Genomic DNA, 20,070 nt, shown 5'->3' with positions numbered 1-20,070 from the left:
TAGCTGATCAGCAGGCTGAAGGGGGTCCTGGGTAGGAGGAAGGGGCTATAAGTGCAGTTGGCTGGGGGGAGGGGCAGTTACTGGAACCAATCTCCTGTAGTTCTCTATTGCAGCAGCTGAAAGCCAACTTCTCCTCCTCGCCCTCTTGCAAGCTTTCAGCTGCTGCAGGTGGGAACTACAAGGGGTCAGTTCTAGTAAATGCCACCATTGTGCAAAAGTTGGCGGGTTAGGGGATAGTCAACGTTGGGAAGATCAATTTTCTGGGATAAGAAGAAGAAGCGGGTGAGCAAAATTCTCTGTGTAGAAGATGGCCAATCATCTGGAAGTATGCCCAGAAGAGCTCATTTTGGGTCAGGGCTATTTGCATTGAGCAAAGATCTGAAAGTGTTTGAAAGACAGCTGTCCAGTATCAAAATAATTTAGGACATCTCCATAACATATGCACTAGAGTAGAAGTATTCAAGGCTGCTGATAAGGGGGTACCACTGGCTCTCCTGTACGGGTCCCAGACCCATCAGTTCAACAGGGGGACCTGAGTAGCTCACCAGCAGGCTGATGAGGATCATGGGTAGGAGGAAGGAGCTATAAGTGCGATTGAGAGGCGGGCAGTTACTGGAACCAATCCCCTGTAGTTCTCTATTGAAGCAGCTGAAAGCTAACTTCTCCTCCTCGCCGTGTTGCAAGCTTTCAGCTGCTGCAGGTGGAAACTACAAGGGATCAGTTCCAGCAAATGCCACCATTGTGGAAAAGTTGGGGGTTAGGGGATAGTCAACGTTGGAAAGATCAATTTTCTGGGATAAGAAGAAGAAGCGGGTGAGCAAAATTGTCTGAGTAGAAGATGGCCAATCATCTGGGAGTATGCCCAGAAGAGCTCATTTGGGGTCGGGGTTATTTGGATGAAGCAAATATTAAAGTGTTTGAAAGACAGCTGTCCAGTATCAAAATAATTTGGAACGTCTCCAAAACATATGCACCAAAGTACCTGTATTTAGGGCTGCTTATAGGAGGGTACCACTGGACCTACTGTACAGGGCCCGGACCCATCACTTTAACAGGGGGACCTGAGTAACTGACCAACAGGCTGATGGGGATCCTGAGTAGGCGAAAAGGGCCATAAGTGTGGGTTTTGGAGGCAGTTACTTGAACTGGGAAGGGGATCGTGGACAGGGAGGGCGATTGGTGCAGCGAGGGGGCATTTCTGGAACTGATTCCCTGTAGTTCCCATTTGCAGAAACTGAAAGCTGGCAAGGAGGAGAAGTTGGGTTTCAGCCACTTCAGGGGAGAACTACAGGGGATCAGTTACAGTAAATGCCCCCTCGCTGCACCGATCACCCTCCCTGTCCATGATCTCCTTCCCTCTGTTGCCCTGCTATCACAGTACCGATCACTCACTGTGTTCATTCATAACTGAAGCATAGTAAACTGTGCTTACTGTGCATGAGTTTGTGAATGAACAGGAAGCCTCTATACAGAATGCCTCCTGTTCATTCATCTGCAGATAAATGATCTTAATTCCTTTGTCTCAAAAGTAGGACATCAGGGGTCTCTTTAGACCCCCGATAATTCACAAAAGCCCCCCCCCCCACAGCGCTGTAAAAAAAATAGAATAATTATTAAAACTTCGCATTTGTACAGCCGCTGCATCCTCACAGTGTAACAAAGGCTGCCTACAAAGAGCATCAGTCACATTGACTGATCTGATCTGAGCTATACAGGCCACAATGTCCATGTGAATGGACCCCAAGACCTCATTCACACACAGCTTTATTTATGAACTTTAAGCTTTTAGACTGAGCAGGAATTTTGTAAGTCATGTTGTGTTTGTGTCCGCTAATAATAATGATTTTAGTGTATTTTTTGTTAAAAATGAATTTTGATATTTTTGGGGGATTGAGGCCCTGCCAGGTAGGCTGTACAGGGCCCTGTGATTTCTGACAGCAGCCCTGCCCGTATTTCCAACACATCGGGAACAGTTTGGCGGCACCAAGAGAATCGTTTTTGGGGGTATAATGCACCCTATGGAAGATAAACAGTTTGGGTTTTTGAGAAGGAGAGAGGGATACATCAACCATTCCGGGCACTTTCGCCCCCTTCCTGCCCAGGCCAATTTTCAGCTCTCAGCGCTGTCCCATTTTGAAATGACAATTGTGCGGTCATGCAGCACTGTACCCAAGTGAAATTTTTTATCAGACATATAGAGTTTTTTTTGGGTGGTATTTAATCACCATTGGGGTTTGTATTTTTTGCTAAATAAATGAAAAAAGACCAACAATTTGAAAAAATAAATGTTTTTCATAGTTTCTGTTATAAAGTTTTGCAACTGAGTAATTTTTCTTCTTCACTGATGTGTTCAGACGAGGCTGCACTGATGGGGGCTGATGATTCGGCACTGATAGTCACTGATGGACAGTGATGAGGCTGCATTGATGGGCGTTGATGAGGCCGCTGATGAGGCTGGACTGATGGGCGCTGATGACTCGGCACTGATGGGCACTGATGAGACTGCACCGATGGGCGCTGATTAAACTACACCGATGTGCACTGATGAGGCTGTACTGATTCCCGCTGATGAAACTGCACTGATGTTCACTAATGGGCCGCTGATGAGGCTGCACTAATGGCCGCTGATGAAACTGCACTGATGTGCACTGATGAGGCCACATTGATGGGCGTGGATGAGACTGCACTGATATTCACTGATGAGACTGCACCAATGTGCACTGATGAGGCTGCACTGATGGGCGCTGATGAGACTGCACCGATGTGCACTGATGAGGCTGCACCGATTGCTGCTGATGAGGCTGTATCGATGGGCACTGATGAAATGACACTGGTGAGGCTGCATTGATGAGGCGGCACCGATGGCCACTGATGACTTGGCACTGATAGTCACTGATGAGACTGCATCGAAGGGCGCTGATTAAACTGCACCAATGTGCACTGATGAGGCTGTACTGATTCCCGCTGATGAAACTGCACTGATGTTCACTAATGGGCTGCTAATGAGGCTGCACCGATGGCCACTGATGAAACTGCACTGATGAGGCCTCATTGATGGGTGCAGATGAGACGGCACCGATATGCACTGATGAGGCTGCACTGATGAGACTGCACTGATGAGACTGCACCAATGTGCACTGATGAGGCTGCACCGATGAGTGCTGATGAAACTGCACCAATGTGCACTGATGAGGCTGCACCGATGGGCGCTGATGAGACTGTACCGATGGCTCCTGATGAGGCTGTACCGATGGGCACTGATGAAACGACTCTGATGAGGCTGCATTGATGGGCGCTGATGAGACTGCACCGATGGGCGTTGATTAAACTACACCGATGGCCACTGATGGGCGCTGATGACTTGGCACTGATGGCCACTAATGAGCCTGTATTGATGGGCACTGATGAGGCTGCACTGATGGCCACTGATGAGGGACATCCTCCTAGCACCGAAGAGCAACGCTGTAGCCATATACCGGCTATAGCGAGGGTCAGCAACCCGTAGAACGCGATCTACCAGTAAATCGCAGACAGGTGACTAGTAGATCGCGGTCTGGGCTTGCTGACCCACCTTTCCAGAGCCACAAACAGAGTGCAACGCAGAGGGACTACTTGTAAAGTTGAAGGTGTAGTAGGGAGCAAGAGCCGCATAAGCCGATGCCTCCTCTGTAGTGCCGCTTCCTGTCCCATGAGGAGTGATACCAACCGCACTCCACCTCTTATCCCGGCTAGTGGGAGTGGTACCAGCCGCAGGAAAGAAGAGATCTTCAGGTCAGTGTGAAGCAATACACCAGGCATAATAGTATAGGGCTGCTTTCACACTGATGTGCTGCAGTTTACCCACACCATGGTGCAGTGCAGTGTACCTGCAGCTTTTCTGTGGGTTTTCTGTGTTTAGCCATAGACTTCTTTCCTATCCTGCTGGCTTCTAGGGGAGCGAGGGATAAGGCAAGTTAAAGTCTTCATTGCTGATAATAACTGTTATAGTGCAGAGGGAGTCCCAACGGAATGGAGGATGTATCTTCTCCAGAGTTCAGCTTTAGTAAAGTAGGCTGCAGTTTGTATTTTCTCCACAAGGTGGGGATCTCACTTATTGTCAGAGGAACACACATGCAAGACTTGATGTCACCTATAAATAGGAAACTCGACAGGAAGTAGAGAGGAGACAATGCAGGAACTGGCAGCAGAAGAGGTAATAAGATATTATTTTATATTTACACCCAGTAACCCCCGTCATGTCCGTCCTCTTCCTCCATAGTCACTGTGATGTCTTCTATGGTTTATAGACCAGATACATCCTAAATATAGAGCCATTTATCCAACTGTCCATCCAGAGCCTCTGGTTTATAGACCAGATATATCCTAAATATAGAACCATTTATCCAACTGTCCATCCAGAGCCTCTGGTTTATTAAAGACTAGATACATCCTAAGTATAGAACCATTGATGGTGACATGCAGTGTCCAGTGACACTAACAGGACAGGGAACTAGGGTGCCCACGTGTCCCGGATTGCCCGGGATTGTCCCTTAATGCATATTTGTGTCCCTGGTCCCGGGCACCTTCATACCGGGACAATACAGTGTCCCGGAATGAAAAAAAAAACATACCGCCAGTCCACCACCCTGATAAACATTGCATCGCTCAGCCGAACTAGCTGGTTGCTAGGGCCGCCCCGCATCGCGTCTAGCAACCAGTGACGTTGGCTGAGCGAGGCTTACCCAGTGCTGCCCTGCGCTGAGCAGCGCGCCTCCGTGTCCATCACGCTCCTCGGTCCACCTCAGCTCCGCCCCCTAATTCCAGCTCCCTCAGTCCCTCTCTCTGCATGCAGAGCAAAGCAGCGGCCGCCCTGATCCCCTCGCCCCTGTCAATGCAGCGCTCTTGCAGGAGCCCAGCAGAAGGAGCAGCCAGTGTACAGGGAGCAAGTGCAACCCACAGCTTACAGAACGGGACAGCAGGAGAGAGGTATGTACAGTCCATTACTGTCCCCCTGTCCATCCCACTGTCCATCCCACTGTCCATCCCACTGTCCCCCTGTCCATCCCACTGTCCCCCTGTCCATCCCACTGTCCCACTGTCCCCCTGTCCATCCCACTGTCCCCCTGTCCATCCCACTGTCCCACTGTCCCCCTGTCCATCCCACTGTCCCCCTGTCCATCCCACTGTCCCCCTGTCCATCCCACTGTCCCCCTGTCCATCCCACTGTCCCCCTGTCCCCCTGTCCATCCCACTGTCCCCCTGTCCATCCCACTGTCCCCCTGTCCATCCCACTGTCCCCCTGTCCATCCCACTGTCCCCCTGTCCATCCCACTGTCCCCCTGTCCATCCCACTGTCCCTCTGTCCATCCCACGGTCCCTCTGTCCATCCCACGGTCCCTCTGTCCATCCCACGGTCCCTCTGTCCATCCCACGGTCCCTCTGTCCATCCCACGGTCCCCCTGTCCATCCCACGGTCCCCCTGTCCATCCCACGGTCCCCCTGTCCATCCCACGGTCCCCCTGTCCATCCCACGGTCCCCCTGTCCATCCCACGGTCCCCCTGTCCATCCCACGGTCCCCCTGTCCATCCCACGGTCCCCCTGTCCATCCCAACTTCTCTCCTCCTGAGCCTCCTCCCGCCCACGAGGGCTGTGACCCGAGCCGCCAGCCAAACTTCCAGGTTTGTACACTACTCACTCACTACTACTATTCTATGAGAACATGCATGCTTGCTATGAATCATGTGTTGCTTTTAACAATGTTCCTAGAATCTGATAATCTATGTTCGTAACAATAAAATTTTCCTTTTTTTTTTTTTTTTTTTCTTTTTTCTTTTTTTTCACATATGTATTTCTGTGTGGCGGAAAGTCTGGCTGTCTTATTCCAAATAGGGTGACCACCTTGGTATTAGACCCCTTTCACACTGTGCCGCCCCGGGCGTCACCGGTAAAGTGGCGCTATTTTTTAACACCCCACTAGCGGCTGAAAAGGGGTTAAATCCGCCTGCAAAATGCCGCCGCAGGGGCACTTTGCCGGCGATATAGCAGCGCTGCCCCGTTGATTTTTTTGGGAGGCGTGGGTGCGGGGGGGGGGGGGGGGGAGTGTCCCTGAATGGCAGTTTGAAAATGTGGTCACCCTACAGGGAACACAATCTCAATAATAAATTAAAGCTCAACTAGAGCCATTTTTTTTCATTTGGATGGAGAATGGAAAGCTTAGAACCTATCAGATTATTTTTTGTTGGTGTCCCAATTTTGTGTTGATTTCCTCTCCCATCCTCTTCTGTGGGACATCACTCATATGGACATAAAGTTTAGGAAATTCTCTCAAACCGGAATGTATATTATAAGAAGCCGTCTGAGATGTCAGAACTATGGAGGAACTCTGTGCAGACATTTTTCACCCCAGTACAGTCCAGATAATTCTCAGTTTATTATCTGTCTACAGAGAGGAGAGTCCTGTATAGATCACATGACCAACTAAATGAGAATGGATAGAGACCAAGGTCACATGTTTGAAAGAATATTGGACCTCACCCTGGAGATCATCTACCTGCTGACCGGAGAGGTGAGGAGGATTCTGGGAGGTCACATGACATCACTCTTATCTCTATTAATAAAACAGACCGGATCAGAGGAGGTGAGGAGGATTCTGGGATGTCTGTGGTGATAATTGTTACTTTCTCTCTTTACATAGGATTATAAAGTAGTGAAGAAAATATCTGGTGATCCAATAAAACCCAGCAGCCGTCTTCCCAGGACATCACCCATCACAGTGCCTTCACCTCACTGTCTGACAACAGAGGTAACCAGTGCCAAGAAGATTCTAGAAGTCACCAACAAGATCATTGATCTGCTGACAGGAGAGGTGAGCGGTGCCGGGAATTCTGGGACATTATCCAGTAACAGACAAGGGATGTGTCTGGATGGTGACTGTATCATTGTGTGTGTCAGGTTCCTATAAGGTGTCAGGATGTCACTGTCTATTTCTCCATGGAGGAGTGGGAGTATTTAGAAGGACACAAGGATCTCTACAAGGACGTCATGATGGAGAATCAGCCGCCCCTCACATCACCGGGTAAGAGGAGACTTTATTGTAAAGGAGAGAGCAGTACGGAGGGTCCACCTAGATCCCCCATCATCTGATAAACACATAGAAACAATGTATTCAGTCAGTGTGTGTGTTTCCTACAGATGGATCCAGTAATGGGAACCCACCAGAGAGATGTCCCCATCCTCTGTATTCCTGGGATTCCACACAGGAAGATCACACCATCCCTCACCATCATCAGGTAGGTGGGAGTGAGCAATTAGAACTCAAAAAAAAAATTCTTCTTTGCATCTTCTGGTTACTTATTACAACAGTGTTCCTCATCTTTGGAATTTAGGGTCAAGAGATTAAAGACATCAAAGCTGAGGTTAAAGAGGAAGAAGAAGAGATGTTGGTGAGTGGAGATCAGCAGTCTATAGAGGAGGGGGAGATGATTATGAAAATTAAACAAGAGTTATCTTCTCTACATATGGACACAAGTAAGTAAGAAATAATGCAGAAACCATGTTTTCACTTTAATTCACCGATTATAAAGTATATATAGTCACATTGTTATAGAGCTGAGAAAATGTATCAAATTCACCCAAAAAAAAAAATTCAAAGCAGCCGTTTATCCACAAAGTAGACCATAGTATACCAATATAAAGCTTGGCCTAATTTTCTTCATGTTAAAAGAATTCCTTCATGATCTCAAAAGGCAATTGGAGAATTCCCCAGATCAACATTCTACAATGTTTTTCCTACAATTATTAGTAGCCATTTAGAGTTTTTGTAATAAAAAAAAAAAAAAATCTAACCCCACCACCACCACCACCACAGGTCCATCTCCATTTCTCAATATAACGTCATGTTCCCAACAAATGAGGTGGAGATACTGTACACCATATGAAAGGTCCATCTCCATTCCTCAATATAATGTCATGTTCCCAACAAATGAGGAGGAGATACTGTACACCATATGAAAGGTCCATCTCCATTCCTCAATATAACGTCATGTTCCCAACAAATGAGGAGGAGATACTGTACACCATATGAAAGGTCCATCTCCATTCCTCAATATAATGTCATGTTCCCACCAAATGAGGAGGAGATACTGTACACCATATGAAAGGTCCATCTCCATTCCTCAATATAATGTCATGTTCCCACCAAATGAGGAGGAGATACTGTACACCATATGAAAGGTCCATCTCCATTCCTCAATATAACGTCATGTTCCCAACAAATGAGGAGGAGATACTGTACACCATATGAAAGGTCCATCTCCATTCCTCAATATAACGTCATGTTCCCAACAAATGAGGAGGAGATACTGTACACCATATGAAAGGTCCATCTCCATTCCTCAATATAACGTCATGTTCCCAACAAATGAGGAGGAGATACTGTACACCATATGGGATGTCATCTCTTGTAAATATTTGGAGCTAGAGCAACATATATGATGGTTTGGAAACTACTTATAACATTTAATTCAAAATTGCTTTTCAACAGGTGGACACAATGTCCGGAATACCTCTGAGGAACATCTCATTGTATCTCCAGATTATAAAGCAGAAGATAATAACATTGTACAATATTCTCCAGGAGGAAATCCCGTTACTCCAAATCTACATCCCAGACCTTCCCAATTGGGGAGATCAATGGATCCCTCTAATCCTGGGGAATCATTAGAAAAATCACATTCCAGAACTCTGAGAACTCACAGTGCCGATCCTTTAACAGATCCATCTATTCCCAAGAAATCATCTTCAAGCATTGAAGGAGTTCACACAGGGGAGGATTCGTTTTCATGTTCCGTGTGCGGGAAATCTTTCACTAAAAAGAGAGCAGTTCTTAGACACAAGAAAAGTCACACTGGTCAGCGTCCCTATTCATGTTTAGAGTGTGGGAAATGTTTCACTGAGAAAGGGAACCTTCATAAACATCAGAGAATTCACACGGGCGAGCGTCCATATTCATGTTCAGAGTGCGGGAAATCTTTCATTCAGAAACAACACCTTCTTACACACCAGAGAAGTCACACGGGTGTGCATCCCTATCCGTGTTCAGAGTGTGGGAAAACTTTTGTTGACAAAGGAAAACTTCTTCAACATCAGAGAATTCACAAAGGTGGACGTTCCTTTTTATGCTCAGTGTGCGGGAAATGCTTCACTGGGAAAAATGTACTTCTTATGCACCAAACAATTCACACAGGTGAGTGTTCCTATTCATGTTCAGAGTGTGGGGAAGATTTCACTAACAAAGGAAATCTTCTTAAACATCAGAAAATTCACACAGGTGAACGTCCCTTTTCATGTTCAGTGTGCGGGAAATGTTTCACTGAGAAACGAAGCCTTATGAGACACCAGAAGATTCACATAGGGGAGCGTCCCTTTTCGTGTTCAGTGCGGGAAATGTTTCAGAAGACATGGAACTTCTTAGATATGTGAAAAACCAAATGGGGCGGACATCCGTGTTCATGTTCAGAGTGTGGGAAATGTTTCACTCAGAAAGAAGAGCTTCTTAGACACCAGAGAACTCAGAAGGGTGAACTCCTCTATCTATGTGGAGAGAGCGGGAAGTGTTTCGCTGGGAAAGGAAGCCTCCTTAGACAGCAGAGCATTCACATAGGTGAGCGTCCCTTTTCATGTTCAGTGCGGGAAATGTTTCACTCAGAAAAAAACACCTTCTTACACTCCAGAGAAGTCACAGAATTAAGTGGCCCCAACTAAGCTCAGAGTGTGGGAAATCTTTCACAGAATATAGAGAACTTCTTCAATATGTGAAAAATCAAATGGGCGAGCGTCCCTATTCATATTCACAGAGCGGTAAATGTTTTATTCACAAAGGAGGGCATCAGGGAATTCCCACAGGTGAATGACCTTTATTTATGTTCAGAGTGCGGGAAATACATTATATTGTCAAAAGTATTGGGACACCTGCCTTTACACACACATGAACTTTAATGGCATCCCAGTCTTAGTCCGTAGGGTTCAATATTGAGTTGGCCCACCCTTTGCAGCTATAGCAGCTTCAACTCTTCTGGGAAGGCCGTCTACAAGGTTTAGGAGTGTGTCTATGGGAATGTTTGACCATTCTTCCAGAAGAGCATTTGTGAGGTCAGGCACTGATGTTGGACGGGAAGGCCTGGCTCGCAGTCTCCGCTCTAATTCCATGTCTTTATGGACCTTGCTTTGTGCACTGGTCCAAATCATTTGGTGGAGGGGGATTATGGTGTGAGGTTGTTTTTCAGGGGTTGGGCTTGGCCCCTTAGTTCCAGTGAAGGGAACTCTTAAGGCGTCAGCATACCAAGACATTTTGGACAATTTCATGCTCCCAACTTTGTGGGAACAGTTTGGGGATGGGCCCCTTCCTGTTCCAACATGACTGCGCACCAGTGTACAAAGCAAGGTCCATAAAGACACAGAGTCCTGACCTCAACCCAATAGAACAGCTTTGGGATGAATTCGAGTGGAGACTGCGAGCCAGACCTTCTCGTCCAAGTCCAGTCAAGTTCCACCCCAAACTCGCTCCTCCATGTCTTTATGAACCTTGCTTTGTGCACTGGTGTGCAGTCATGTTGGAACAGGAAGGGACCATCCCCAAACTGTTCCCACAAAGTTGGGAGCATGAAATTGTCCAAAATGTCTTGTTATGCTGATGCCTTAAGACTTCCCTTCACTGGAACTAAGGGGCCAAACCCAACCCCTGAAAAACAAGCCCCACACCATAATCCCCCTCCACCAAATGATTTAGACCAGTGCACAAAGCAAGGTTCATAAAGACATAGATGAGCGAGTTTGGGGTGGAGGAACTTGTCTGTTTAGACCTTAACCCCATAGAACACCTTTGGGATGAATTAGAGTGGAGACTGCGAGCCAGGCCTTCTCATCCAACATCAGTGCCTGACCTCACAAATGCTCTTCTGGAAGAATGGTCAAACATTCCCATAGACACACTCCTAAACCTTGTGGACAGCCTTCCCAGAAGAGTTGAAGCTGTTATAGCTGCAATAATGGCCAGATATGACATTACATGGACAACACTTCTTATTGGTTGATATCGGTTTCTATACATTATTGGTCATTTTATGGTTTACTGAAGAAGCCGGCTTCTCATTGGTCCAACCAATAATTCATACATTTTTTAGTTTATGTTCTTCAGTTTAACATTTTATTTAATATCTAGCTTCATTTTTATTGTTTGTTAATCACTAATTCTGATTTTCTAAAATAAACAAGAACACTTTACAATATTCTGCTTTGCGTTTTATTTTGTTTAAAGCTAGAGACCACGCTGGACTAATTATAGGTGGTTCTGTTGGTGGTGGTGGTGGTTCTCTGGGTGGTGCTGGTGGTGGATGGTTCTGTGGGTGGTGGTTCTGGGGTTGGGTGGTGGTGGTGGTGGTGGGTGGTTCTGTGGGTGGTGAGTGGTGGTGGGTGGTGTTTCTTTGGGTAGTGGTGGTGGGTGGTGGTTCTGTGGGTGGTGGTGGTTGGTGATGGTGGTTCTGTGGGTAGTGGTGGTGGGTGGTGGTGGTTCTGTGGGTAGTGGTGGTGGTTCTCTGGGTAGTGGTGGTGGGTGGTGGTTGTGGTTCTATGGGTGGTGGTGGTGGTTCTGTGGGTAGTGGTGGTGGGTGGTGGTTCTGTGGGTAGTGGTGGTAGTGGTGGTTCTGTGGGTAGTGGTGGTGGATGGTGGTTCTCTGGGTAGTGGTGGTGGGTGGTGGTTGTGGTTCTATGGGTGGTGGTGGTGGTTCTGTGGGTAGTGGTGGTGGGTGGTGGTTGTGGTTCTATGGGTGGTGGTGGTGGTTCTGTGGGTAGTGGTGGTGGGTGGTGGTGGTTCTGTGGGTAGTGGTGGTGGGTGGTGGTTGTGGTTCTATGGGTGGTGGTGGTGGTTCTGTGGGTAGTGGTGGTGGGTGGTGGTTCTGTGGGTAGTGGTTGGTGGTGGTGGTTCTGTGGGTGGGTGGTGGTGGTGGTTCTGTGGGTGGTGAGTGGTGGTGGTTCTGTGGGTAGTGGTGGTGGGTGGTGGTTCTGTGGGTGGTGGTGGTGGTTCTGTAGGTGGTGGTGGTGGGTGGTGGTTGGTGGTGGTTCTGTGGGTGGGTGGTGGTTGGTGGTGGTTCTGTGGGTGGGTGGCGGTGGTTCTGTGGGTAGTGGTGGTGGGTGGTGGTTCTCTGGGTAGTGGTGGTGGGTGGTGGTTGTGGTTCTATGGGTGGTGGTGGTGGTGGTGGTGGTCTGTGGGTAGTGGTGGTGGGTGGTGGTTCTGTGGGTAGTGGTGGTGGTGGTGGTGGTTCTGTGGGTAGTGGTGGTGGGTGGTGGTTCTCTGGGTAGTGGTGGTGGGTGGTGGTTGTGGTTCTATGGGTGGTGGTGGTGGTTCTGTGGGTAGTGGTGGTGGGTGGTGGTTGTGGTTCTATGGGTGGTGGTGGTGGGTGGTGGTTCTGTGGGTAGTGGTGGTGGGTGGTGGTGGTTCTGTGGGTGGTGGTGGTTCTGTGGGTAGTGGTAGTGGTGGTGGGTGGTGGTTGTGGTTCTATGGGTGGTGGTGGTGGTTCTGTGGGTAGTGGTGGTGGGTGGTGGTTCTGTGGGTAGTGGTGGTGGGTGGTGGTTCTGTGGGTGGGTGGTGGTGGTGGTTCTGTGGTTGGTGGTGGTTCTGTGGGTAGTGGTGGTGGGTGGTGGTTCTGTGGGTGGTGGTTCTGTAGGTGGTGGTGGTGGGTGGTGGTTGGTGGTGGTTCTGTGGGTGGGTGGTGGTGGTTCTGTGGGTGGGTGGTGGTGGTGGTTGGACCCCCTTTTGGGGGTTTGGGCTTTTACCTTACTAGTACGACAGAGCCGTCGTTTCCACAGACCAGCACTTGAATGGGAAAGGAGTGCCCGGAGGGATACAACTCTGAAGATGAGATTACAATTGTTTATTGAGAACATAAAAATGTTCAGATTAAGGCCATTGTTACTGTTACACCTTCTGGGCCTGTGATGGTAATGAGGTTTGGGGTAATGGGAGCCATGGTCAAAGTTCATATTCACCATCTAATTGAAGAGATTGGTCAACCAGAGACACAGATCAGGTCTAAAGCCCAACACCATTCAAAAAAAGAATTCCAAAGCAGGGGGATTGTGCCTGCACTGCCGGGTCTACTGCTCATTTTTGTCTAGGACAATGGTCTCCAAACTGGCCAGGGGCCAGATGTTGCCCTTTGTTTGGCTTCATCCGGCCTCTGGAGTACTATTCATCCCACTAATGCCAACAATGGGGCACTATTCCTCCCACTGATACCAATGATGGGGCACTATTCCTTCCACTGATACCAAAGATGGGGCACTATTCCTCCCACTGATATCAATGATGGGGCACTATTTCTCCCACTGACACCAATGATAGGGCACTATTTCTCACACTGATACCAATGATGGGGCACTATTCCTCCCACTGATATCAATGATGGGGCACTATTTCTCCCACTGACACCAATGATAGGGCACTATTTCTCACACTGATACCAATGGAGGGTCCCTAATCCTCCCACTGATACCAATGATGCATTGTTTTCTCCCACTGCCACCAGGACACTTTCTGCTCCCAATGGCCACAGTGCAGCCCCCCTAAAGTCTAAAACTGGCCTTTTGTTTAGAAAGTTTGGAGACCCCTGGTCTAGGGTATTGGAGAATGAAGCTGTAGTTACCAGTCCTCTGATCCTCCCTGCACAAGACCGATCCCTGTGGCTCCTGCACCTCCTGCGGTTTAGTCGTCTTGCGCGATGGACTGTTCCTGAAGTCATCAACCCTATAGACCTGTTTCTAGACATGAGGATACCAGAAACCGTCTATTACTGGATCATAGTAGCCCCCCCCCCCCCCACACACACACACACTGACACTTATGCCCCGTACACACGGTCGGACATTGATCGGACATTTCGACAACAAGATCCTAGGATTTTTTTCCGACGGATGTTGGCTCAAACTTGTCTTGCATACACAAGGTCACACAAAGTTGTCGGAAAATCCGATCGTTCTGAACGCGGTGGCGTAAAACACGTACGTCGGGACTATAAATGGGGCAGTGGTCAATAGCTTTCATCCCTTTATTTATTCTGAGCATGCGTGGCACTTTGTGCGTCGGATTTGTGTACACACGATCGAAAATTTTATATCCTGCTCTCAAACTTTGTGTGTCGGAAAATCCGATGGAAAATGTGTGATGGAGCCCACACACGGTCAGAATTTCCGACAACAAGGTCTTATCACACATTTTCCGTCGGAAAATCCGACCGTGTGTACGGGGCATAAGAATGGGACCTATTTTATCCCACTGACGCCAACTATGGCCTTTTCTTCCTTACACTTCTCTTCAGTGTGTCCCAGGCTATATTTTCTATAAAACATGGCAAAGTATGCATACTGTGCATTCTGATTTTTTTTTTCATGTGTAAAATACACAACAAAACTGAAGAATGCTCCAAGAAGCAGCTGTCCATAGTATTTAAAAATGTCCACTGCAGTTTGTATTTCCTCCACAGGGTGGTGAACTTACTTATCGTCAGTGGAACGCAGAGACAGGAAGTGATGTCATCTATAAATAGGAAATTCCGGGCAAGAGGTGAGATGGGAGGATATAGAGGGAGATATTCCTGCAACTGACAGTAGAGGAGGTAATAAGATATTTTATATTTACATCCAGTAACCTCCCATTGTCTTCCATTTATTCAAAGGCCCATCCAGAGCCTCTGGTTTATAGACCGGATACATCCTAAATATAGAATCATTTATCCAACTGTCCATCCAGAGCCTCTGGTTTATAGACCGGATATATCCTAAATATAGAGCCATTTATCCAACTGTCCATCCAGAGCCTCTGGTTTATAGACCAGATACATCCTAAATATAGAACCATTTATCCAACTGTCCATCCCGAGCCTCTGGTTTATAGACCGGATATATCCTAAATATAGAACCATTTATCCAACTGTTCATCCAGAGCCTCTGGTTTATAGACCAGATACATCCTAAATATAGAACCATTTATCCAACTGTCCATCCAGAGCCTCTGGTTTATAGACCAGATACATCCTAAATATAGAACCATTTATACAACTGTCCATCCAGAGCCTCTGGTTTATATTTATTTATTTCAGGTACTTATATAGCGCTGTCAATTTACGCAGCGCTTTACATATACATTGTACATTCACATCAGTCCCTACCCTCAAGGAGCTTACAATCTAAGGTCCCTAACTCACATTCATACATACTAGGGACAATTTAGACAGGATCCAATTAACCTACCAGCATGTCTTTGGAGTGTGGGAGGAAACCGGAGTACCCGGAGGAAACCCACGCAGGCACAGGGAGAACATGCAAACTCCAGGCAGGTAGTGTCGTGGTTGGGATAGACCGGATACATCCTAAATATAGAGCCATTTATCCAACTGTCCATCCAGAGCCTCTGGTTTATAGACCAGATACATCCTAAATATAGAGCCATTTATCCATCCTCCATACATCTGAATGATAGATACTTTTACTCCTACTGCTAGGCAACCTGCTGTATACACCAAACCTGGAATCCCCTGGCATGTTCAGCTTGAGGAGCATGAACAAATTCCAATACTTTTATTCCTTTATTAATGGAAGCTCGGTATAAAGTTGGGTCGAAATTAGGGACAGATTTCAAGTTCAGCTTCATTCAGGGACCTTCAGATGTATGCAAATCAAACACTCCACTAGCATCTAACAAAGCTCTCACCACCCAGCTATCAATCTTCGAACACATTTGCCATCACACACCTCTCTCTCCCAAAACTAATCATCATCATCATCATATACTCTCAACTCAACAATCCAACTGACCCAAAGGCCCATTCTTAGGTTTCCAAATGGAAGAGTGAACTTAAAAGATAGTAAAACTTCAAAGGACTGGCAATAATATTGGTCCACATTCTCAACGTGTTCTTTCAGTCTTTAAAAGCAAATTAAAATATCCCAATCGCCGCACACCGTGTAACCCTGTCCATCACATAGATAATAGCAGCCCCAGCTTAGCTCTGTCCAACATCAAAAGGGGAAACGAGAGGGAAGTGGGACTTTATATGAAACACTTGGTTGCAGCAAGGTAATTGGGTGAAGAGGTAAAAAGTTTTATTAATTGCCATCTAAAATAAACATCAATAGCATTAGATTGCAACAGTAATAACATACATTGATACATGGTATAAATTCATAAAAGCAGTATCATATAGAATGGCAATTAATCATCCTTCCAGAGTTCACCAATATGGTCATAAGTAAAAAACGGTAGTACAACGTAAAACTTGCAAAACCCATGGTCTTGTTGATCTTAGTGAAGATATTGGATGTAAACTTGGTACTGTGGTAATGTTAGTTGGAAGTAAGATGTATGGCAGCTCTACGCGTTTCGTGGCTAGGGGGCCACTCGTCAGGAGCAAGCACAAGATATATCTATGAATAAAGGATGAAGTATTATGATAGGGTAGGTAAGTACGGTAATGGGGTATAAAACCCTCAGATCAATTACCTGTTGATATTTGGTGTAAGTGTGGTTGTGGCGCGAAAGCGGGGTACCAAACCCTCCGGATAAATGCTCCCAACCGGGAGCCGCGGCAGACATATCGTCCAAGATACCCAAATAAGCGTCGGCCAGAGCAGGCACAAGAGGGCAAGGCAACCTGGGGAGGAGATGAAGGGTGTGCCATGGTAAACTGGACAGGAATGGATGAGGGGGAAGGAATTGTGAATAAGGCCTATGGAAAGGCAGTGAAAAAAGTGAAAAACCGGCCAACAAGGGCCTGAGGGTGGGTGTGAAGAGAGATGAGGGAGGTGAGTGATGGTGATGACCACCAATCAAGGGTGAATTGTGCGAATCAGAGGAAAAAAGAAAGGTGAGTGGCAAGGTAAGAAAGGGGAACAAATGTGGCTACCATGAAGGAGACAGGGAGAAGGGTGATGTGGATGGGGGAATTACCTAGGTGTGGGTGGCTGATTGCAACAGCCATGTGTACAGTCCAGAGGAAGAGCGTGGAGGAAGCCTTGACTACCGGCACCCGCCCTAGGGACGCCCAAATAGGCGCCGGGGCGATGACGTCGCCGACGTCACGCCAGCGCAGCAGGGAGGGGCGGGGGAAGACCGGCGGCAGGAGGATTCCAGCAAACGCTCGATCCTCCGCCATCGGAAGTCCCCCAATTCTGCCTGCGAGCGTGGTCACCACAGACATGGGCGGGCCCGCGCTGAATAAGCGCCGCACGTCCAGTCTGGGATGCGTGACGTTGACGTGCAGTGACGGCACCCGTACCTGTCCAAATACAGGGGGAGGGTCCGTCAGGCACGTCACGGCTCCCGGAAGTGGAGAACCAGCCGGCCAGCAGGCACTCCCGACCAGGTTCACACCATTTCCAAGACTAAACCCAAATTAAAGTCGGTTGATATTGGAGCATGAATAGGCAAAGATAATGAAAATAAAAATTAAAAATTGGGAAGATGTATGCAAAAGGTAGAAATTACTAACGTAAAGAATGTACAAGGATCACAAGGATTGCACATGGGAAAAGGTTTGCAAAAAGAGGGGTATGGCACTGATATAAATAGTACAGCAAGCCAAGTGTTTCCATCCCTTTGAATATTCAATAAATGGGGTTGAAGGGAAAGAAAAAGGGACTTTAAATGAACATATGGTCTGGTAAGGCACCATTGTTCCATCCCTCGGGACTTTATATGAAACTGTAGTCTGGTAAGGCTGCGAGTTTCCATCCCTGTCATGCATCAAAAGGGGAAACGAGAGGGAAGTGGGACTTTATATGAAACACTTGGTTGCAGCAAGGTAATTGGGTGAAGAGGTAAAAAGTTTTATTAATTGCCATCTAAAATAAACATCAATAGCATTAGATTGCAACAGTAATAACATACATTGATACATGGTATAAATTCATAAAAGCAGTATCATATAGAATGGCAATTAATCATCCTTCCAGAGTTCACCAATATGGTCATAAGTAAAAAACGGTAGTACAACGTAAAACTTGCAAAACCCATGGTCTTGTTGATCTTAGTGAAGATATTGGATGTAAACTTGGTACTGTGGTAATGTTAGTTGGAAGTAAGATGTATGGCAGCTCTACGCGTTTCGTGGCTAGGGGGCCACTCGTCAGGAGCAAGCACAAGATATATCTATGAATAAAGGATGAAGTATTATGATAGGGTAGGTAAGTACGGTAATGGGGTATAAAACCCTCAGATCAATTACCTGTTGATATTTGGTGTAAGTGTGGTTGTGGCGCGAAAGCGGGGTACCAAACCCTCCGGATAAATGCTCCCAACCGGGAGCCGCGGCAGACATATCGTCCAAGATACCCAAATAAGCGTCGGCCAGAGCAGGCACAAGAGGGCAAGGCAACCTGGGGAGGAGATGAAGGGTGTGCCATGGTAAACTGGACAGGAATGGATGAGGGGGAAGGAATTGTGAATAAGGCCTATGGAAAGGCAGTGAAAAAAGTGAAAAACCGGCCAACAAGGGCCTGAGGGTGGGTGTGAAGAGAGATGAGGGAGGTGAGTGATGGTGATGACCACCAATCAAGGGTGAATTGTGCGAATCAGAGGAAAAAAGAAAGGTGAGTGGCAAGGTAAGAAAGGGGAACAAATGTGGCTACCATGAAGGAGACAGGGAGAAGGGTGATGTGGATGGGTGAATTACCTAGGTGTGGGTGGCTGATTGCAACAGCCATGTGTACAGTCCAGAGGAAGAGCGTGGAGGAAGCCTTGACTACCGGCACCCGCCCTAGGGACGCCCAAATAGGCGCCGGGGCGATGACGTCGCCGACGTCACGCCAGCGCAGCAGGGGGGGGCGGGGGAAGACCGGCGGCAGGAGGATTCCAGCAAACGCTCGATCCTCCGCCATCGGAAGTCCCCCAATTCTGCCCGCGAGCGTGGTCACCACAGACATGGGCGGGCCCGCGCTGAGTAAGCGCCGCACGTCCAGTCTGGGATGCGTGACGTTGACGTGCAGTGACGGCACCCGTACCTGTCCAAATACAGGGGGAGGGTCCGTCAGGCACGTCACGGCTCCCGGAAGTGGAGAACCAGCCGGCCAGCAGGCACTCCCGACCAGGTTCACACCATTTCCAAGACTAAACCCAAATTAAAGTCGGTTGATATTGGAGCATGAATAGGCAAAGATAATGAAAATAAAAATTAAAAATTGGGAAGATGTATGCAAAAGGTAGAAATTACTAACGTAAAGAATGTACTTAGTGAAGATATTGGATGTAAACTTGGTACTGTGGTAATGTTAGTTGGAAGTAAGATGTATGGCAGCTCTACGCGTTTCGTGGCTAGGGGGCCACTCGTCAGGAGCAAGCACAAGATATATCTATGAATAAAGGATGAAGTATTATGATAGGGTAGGTAAGTACGGTAATGGGGTATAAAACCCTCAGATCAATTACCTGTTGATATTTGGTGTAAGTGTGGTTGTGGCGCGAAAGCGGGGTACCAAACCCTCCGGATAAATGCTCCCAACCGGGAGCCGCGGCAGACATATCGTCCAAGATACCCAAATAAGCGTCGGCCAGAGCAGGCACAAGAGGGCAAGGCAACCTGGGGAGGAGATGAAGGGTGTGCCATGGTAAACTGGACAGGAATGGATGAGGGGGAAGGAATTGTGAATAAGGCCTATGGAAAGGCAGTGAAAAAAGTGAAAAACCGGCCAACAAGGGCCTGAGGGTGGGTGTGAAGAGAGATGAGGGAGGTGAGTGATGGTTTCATATAAAGTCCCGAGGGATGGAACAATGGTGCCTTACCAGACCATATGTTCATTTAAAGTCCCTTTTTCTTTCCCTTCAACCCCATTTATTGATTTAGCTCTGTCCAAGCCACGGCCACAATGCGTTTTGTCCCACGTACGGTGCTTGGTCATGACTAAGCCGCATGGGTTGGGTGAAACGCGTCAGTCAATGCTTGGGTGGTTACTGTATCAGTGTGTGTGTCAGGCTCCTATATATTGTCAGAATGTGACTGCCACGACTAAGTCCTGTGGGTGGGGTGAAACACGTCAGAGAACATTAC

General features: G+C 47.5%; 1 protein-coding gene across 1 annotated transcript in view; it reads left to right on the top strand.

The window, feature by feature from the left end:
- The first annotated feature begins 2,407 nt into the window (after positions 1-2,407).
- Positions 2,408-20,070, top strand: part of LOC141106908 (uncharacterized) — an 81,794-nt gene continuing 64,131 nt past the window's right edge. Inside the window, 9 exon segments of the mRNA XM_073597838.1 lie at positions 2,408-4,192; positions 6,426-6,545; positions 6,675-6,845; positions 6,932-7,055; positions 7,172-7,269; positions 7,366-7,507; positions 8,523-9,456; positions 9,687-9,883; positions 15,532-15,632. Coding sequence (XP_073453939.1) covers positions 6,462-6,545; positions 6,675-6,845; positions 6,932-7,055; positions 7,172-7,269; positions 7,366-7,507; positions 8,523-9,456; positions 9,687-9,883; positions 15,532-15,632 — 1,851 coding nt within the window. The 5' untranslated portion in view covers positions 2,408-4,192; positions 6,426-6,461.

This window comes from Aquarana catesbeiana, linkage group LG08 (genome assembly GCF_042186555.1).
Source record: "Aquarana catesbeiana isolate 2022-GZ linkage group LG08, ASM4218655v1, whole genome shotgun sequence".
NCBI lineage: Eukaryota > Metazoa > Chordata > Amphibia > Anura > Ranidae > Aquarana > Aquarana catesbeiana.
Note: the sequence above shows the minus strand (reverse complement) of the source record. Positions and strands in the feature narration are given on the sequence as shown.